The 5000-nt window shown below is 45.8% G+C and overlaps 1 protein-coding gene across 1 annotated transcript in view; it reads left to right on the top strand.

The window, feature by feature from the left end:
- LOC308172724 (inositol monophosphatase 1-like) overlaps window positions 1-3340 on the top strand; it is an 11370-nt gene extending 8030 nt beyond the window's left edge. Inside the window, exons 6-9 of the mRNA XM_080547671.1 lie at window positions 332-440; window positions 805-913; window positions 2198-2349; window positions 2839-3340. Of these exons, the coding sequence (XP_080403797.1) occupies window positions 332-440; window positions 805-913; window positions 2198-2349; window positions 2839-2966 (498 nt within the window). The 3' untranslated portion in view covers window positions 2967-3340. The remainder of the gene's footprint in view (window positions 1-331; window positions 441-804; window positions 914-2197; window positions 2350-2838) is intronic.
- Window positions 3341-5000: the final 1660 nt, after the last annotated feature.

The following is a 5000-nucleotide window of genomic DNA, read 5'->3' as shown; positions in this document are numbered from 1 at the left end:
GGTAGAGCTGCCGTCTAATGATCGTAAGGTTGGCAGATCGGCGGTTCGAGCCCCGGCTGGTCACATGTCGAAGTGTCCTTGGGCAAGACACTGACCCCCAAATTGCTCCCAGTGAGCAGGCCGGCCGGCGCCTTGCATGGTAGCTTGCCGCCATTGGTCTGTGAATGTGTGTGTGGACGGGTGAATGAGAGGCCGTTGTAAAGCGCTTTGGATAAAGGCGCTATATAAGTGCAGTCCATTTACCATTTACCTGAGATGTTGCCTGTTGTAACTGTCAGTACCTGAGATGTCGCCTGTTGCGGGGGGGTAAACGTTGTGTTTGTGTGTCCAGCTGGAGTTCGGCGTGGTGTACAGCTGCATAGAGGACAAGATGTACACAGGCAGGAAGGGGAAGGGAGCCTTCTGCGACGGAGAGAAACTGCAAGTGTCTGATGTGACAGGTACGATACAAGAGAGTCAATGTTGAAGATCGATGACACTCGCTAGTCAAGCCAAAACATTGCAACGCAATGTATTCAGTGAGTAATCCCCCACTGCTACCTAGTTAGTATAGAGTTGTGGGGATTACTCACTGAATCCATTGCGTTGCAATGTTTTGGCTTGACTAGCGAGTGTGTCATCGATCTTCAACAACGTTGAAATATATTTACATTTTTCTGAATAAAAGTCTGAACGGTCCGTCGGTTGGCGACTTGTTCCTTGTTTCACCAGCTGCTGTCTGTCACAGATGTTGTGCAGATGTTGTGCAGACTGACTAACATGTTCAACATGATGCGTTCAACGTTTATTTCTTTTCTGTTGCAGAAATCAAGAAGACGATGATCATCAGCGAGCTGGGCTCCAACAGGGACCAGGAGACCGTCAGCAAGATCTTCTCCACCATGCAGAAGATCCTGTGTATCCCTGTGCACGGGTAGGTTAGACAGTAGAGATTTTGACAGGAAGGACGGGTGAGAGAGAGAAAAGGGATGACATGCAGGATAGAGACAGTAGAGATTGACAGGAAGGATGGGTGAGAGAGAGAGAGAGAGAGAGAGGAGGATAGAGACAGTAGAGACTGACAGGAAGGATCGGTGAAAGAGAGAGAGAGAGGAGGATAGAGACAGTAGAGATTGACAGGAAGGATGGGTGAGAGAGAGAGAGAGAGAGAGGAGGATAGAGACAGTAGAGACTGACAGGAAGGATCGGTGAAAGAGAGAGAGAGAGGAGGATAGAGACAGTAGAGATTGACAGGAAGGATGGGTGAGAGAGAGAGAGAGAGAGAGAGAGGAGGATAGAGACAGTAGAGATTGACAGGAAGGATCGGTGAAAGAGAGAGAGAGAGAGAGGAGGATAGAGACAGTAGAGACTGACAGGAAGGATCGGTGAAAGAGAGAGAGAGGAGGATAGAGACAGTAGAGATTGACAGGAAGGATGGGTGAGAGAGAGAGAGAGAGGAGGATAGAGACAGTAGAGACTGACAGGAAGGATCGGTGAAAGAGAGAGAGAGAGGAGGATAGAGACAGTAGAGATTGACAGGAAGGATGGGTGAGAGAGAGAGAGAGAGAGACAGTAGAGATTGACAGGAAGGATGGGTGAGAGAGAGAGAGAGAGGAGGATAGAGACAGTAGAGATTGACAGGAAGGATCGGTGAAAGAGAGAGAGAGAGAGGAGGATAGAGACAGTAGAGACTGACAGGAAGGATCGGTGAAAGAGAGAGAGAGGAGGATAGAGACAGTAGAGATTGACAGGAAGGATGGGTGAGAGAGAGAGAGAGAGAAAGAGAGAGAGAGAGAGAGAGAGAAGGGAGGACATGCAGGCTGTTCTAGTGTTAATGATTGAAGACAAAAGCATGACTCTCCCTCTTCCTCTTCCTCTCTCTCCCTCCTCCTTCTCCTCCTCCCTCTTCCTCTTCCTCCTCCCTCCTCTTCCTCCCTCCTCCCCCTCCTCCTCCTCCTCACTCTCCTCTCCCTCCTCCTCCTCCTCTCTCTCCCTCCTCCTCTCCCTCCTCCTCCTCCTCACTCTCCCTCCTCCTCCTCTTCCTCCCTCCTCCTCCTCCTCTCTCTCTCTCCTCTCCCTCCTCCTCCCTCTCCCTCCTCCCTCTCCCTCCTCCTCCTTCTCCTCCTCCTCCTCCTCCTCTTCCTCCTCCTCCTCCTCCTCCTTCTCCTCCTCCTCCTCCTCCTCCTCCTCCTCCTCCTCTCTCTCTCTCCTCTCCCAGGCTGCGTGGGTCAGGCACGGCTGCTACCAACATGTGTCTGGTGGCGTCGGGGGCGGTGGAGGCCTTCTTTGAGATCGGGATCCACTGCTGGGACATCGCTGCCGGGGCCGTGATCGTGACAGAGGCCGGCGGGGTGCTGCTGGATGTGGACGGTGCGTACAGGGCTGGGTTTCTACATTTACATTTTTGGCATTTCGTGACGTTAGAATTATAAGGTTCTATCTCAATTTTTGTCAAAATGTTGTCAGTGTTTTTTACATAATCTGATCCATTAGGTGTTTATTAATTCCTGTGTGGTGTTATTTTTAAAATGTTGACATTTTTGAGTTAGTAATTAATAAAATACAAAGGTTCCATCTCACAAAACATAATGGAATGTAAAAACGTTGACGCTCAATATCTCTGAACTACCCTAAACGGAGATAGAACCTTATCATTCTAAACTCACGATTTAGCAGACGCCTTATTCCAAAGCGACTTACAATCGATACATTTGACAAAGCAAGTGAATCGTCAATCCACCAGTCGTAGCAGGAAGAGTAATCCAGCTCAGGCCAGGGGCCATTGGCAGTCTCCGTGAGTGTGCAGGTTGCGAGTGTCTGAGGTTGACTGTAAGTGACGTCTGTTCCTCCCCCTCCTAGGCGGCCCGTTCGACCTGATGTCCCGGAGGATGGTGTCGGCCAACAACAAGACCATCGCCGACCGCATCATCAAGGAGATCGACATCTTCCCCGCAGAAAGGGACGACGCTATCAAGGCCAAGAAATGAGAGAATGTTCTAGGTTTACATTGAATGCTTTGACTGTTAGAACCGTTTTGTTGTTGTTGTATTTTCATCGTCAAAATAAGACTGTTCTGTTGCTTCAACTCTTCTACTAATGCCAGTATAGCTGCAACTGCCCATGGTTAAAGTCAGCGTTGCTTCAGATCTAGCTAGATCCCACTGAAAACAAAGTGTTGTGTCCGTTAGTTGAATAAATTCAACTGAACCGTGATACAGGATATCATAATATGTCAGTGTTTTAAACACCGTTCGATGTCTCTCACATCCTCGACTGCACAAGGGCATTAGTTTTAGAACTTGATTTATGCTGTGTACCAAATGTAAGGAGGAATATTGCTCTCTGATGAAGCCTGCAGCTGAAAGGTGTTTCAGAGGTTTTGTATCTGTTTTGTACCTGATCAAGCGGCCAGCATCAATAAAGGCAGTTCTTCTTTACTAAACAACGCCTCTGTCTCTTCTCCTTTTTATTATATGTCGTGACGTTAGAATTATAAGGTTCTATCTCCATTTTTGGTCAAAATTTAGTTTTTTACATAATCTGATCCATTAGGTGTTTATTAATGCCTGTGGTGTTACTTTTAAAATGTAGACATTTTTGAGTTAGTAATTAATAAAATACAAAGGTTCCGTCTCATAAAACATAATGGAATGTAAAAACTTTGACGCTCAATATCTCTGAACTGCCCTAAACGGAGATAGAACCTTATCATTCTAAACGGAGATAGAACCTTATCATTCTGAGCTCACCATGTGTGGAATGTTCTTCGCTCTGTTGTAACATGAGCGTACATGTCCTTGGTTGTCTCACAAAGAAGTGAAGTGAAGTGAAGTGAAACTTTATTTATATAGCGCCTTTCGTACATGAAAGCAACTCAAAGAAAAAAGAAGATATCTCCTGAATAAAGAATGCCTTTCTCAGTGAGAGGATATTACATACCTGGGCTCCATCTTAGAGGCAAATCTTTCCGGAGATAAAATGGCAGCAAAAGTAATCAAAAAAGTGAACCATAGAACTAGATTCTTGTACAGGATATCCTCACTTGTCAGTAAAAACACACTGAGGACCCTATCAGGAGCTCTCATTCAATGTCACTTCGACTATGCCGTAACATCATGGTACTATAGAACCACAAAGGCCCATAAAACAAGACTCCAGACAGCCCAAAATAAACTGGTTAGGCTTCTGCTAGGCCTCAACCCTAGGACACATCTAACCGCTGCTCATTTTTTGAGCCTTGATTGGCTACGAGTAGTTGACAGAGTGCAGCAGCTTGCACTGGGCCTGGTCTTCAAGATACGCTACACCACAAAGACACCCAAGTACCTGTCAACATACTTCCAAAAAGTGAACAACGTCCACACATTCAACACCAGAGGAAGCTCCACGAACCACGTTCAACCGCGTTGCACCACAAACAAGGGGTTAAAGTCGTTTGCAAACTATGCAGTAAAAATGTGGAACGCCCTTCCTATAATCTTAAAGGAGTGCAAAACACTGCCCACCTTCAAAACCACTCTCAAAAAACATTTACAGGAGGCTGCAATCCGTAACTGGACCCTCTAAATCAAAAATCTGATTAAAAGACCCGAACTACCCACTGTACATACTTTGTGTTTTGTCCCCCGCCCCCACCTGTGGTGTATGTCCCCACCTGTCCTACCCGCTGTACATACCTTATGTTTTGTTGTATTGTTCTTCCCATGATGGATGTATGTTTATCTTGTAGATAGTAATAGTTATTTGTCTGTATTATCTTGTAGATAGTACTAGTTTTTTTGTCTGTCTTACATGTAACGATGAATTGAGAATCAAGGACCCCAATTGAAATAAGCCAGTGGCTTTCTTGGGTTTTTTATCCTTTTAGTTGACCTTGTATGTAATATGTACTTTCATGTACCTACTTCTGCAAATCTTCTAATAAAGTTTTCAATCAATCAATCAAGTGATCATAGACATCAGACCCATGACTTCCTGTGTTAGATATGCTGGATCCTGTCACAATCTGATTGGTTTGTAGG

This window comes from Nansenia antarctica (genome assembly GCF_963989245.1).
Source record: "Nansenia antarctica genome assembly, chromosome: 17".
NCBI classification, from domain to species: domain Eukaryota; kingdom Metazoa; phylum Chordata; class Actinopteri; order Argentiniformes; family Microstomatidae; genus Nansenia; species Nansenia antarctica.
The sequence above is the reverse complement of the archived record's forward strand: the minus strand, read 5'-3'. Positions and strand labels throughout refer to the sequence as shown.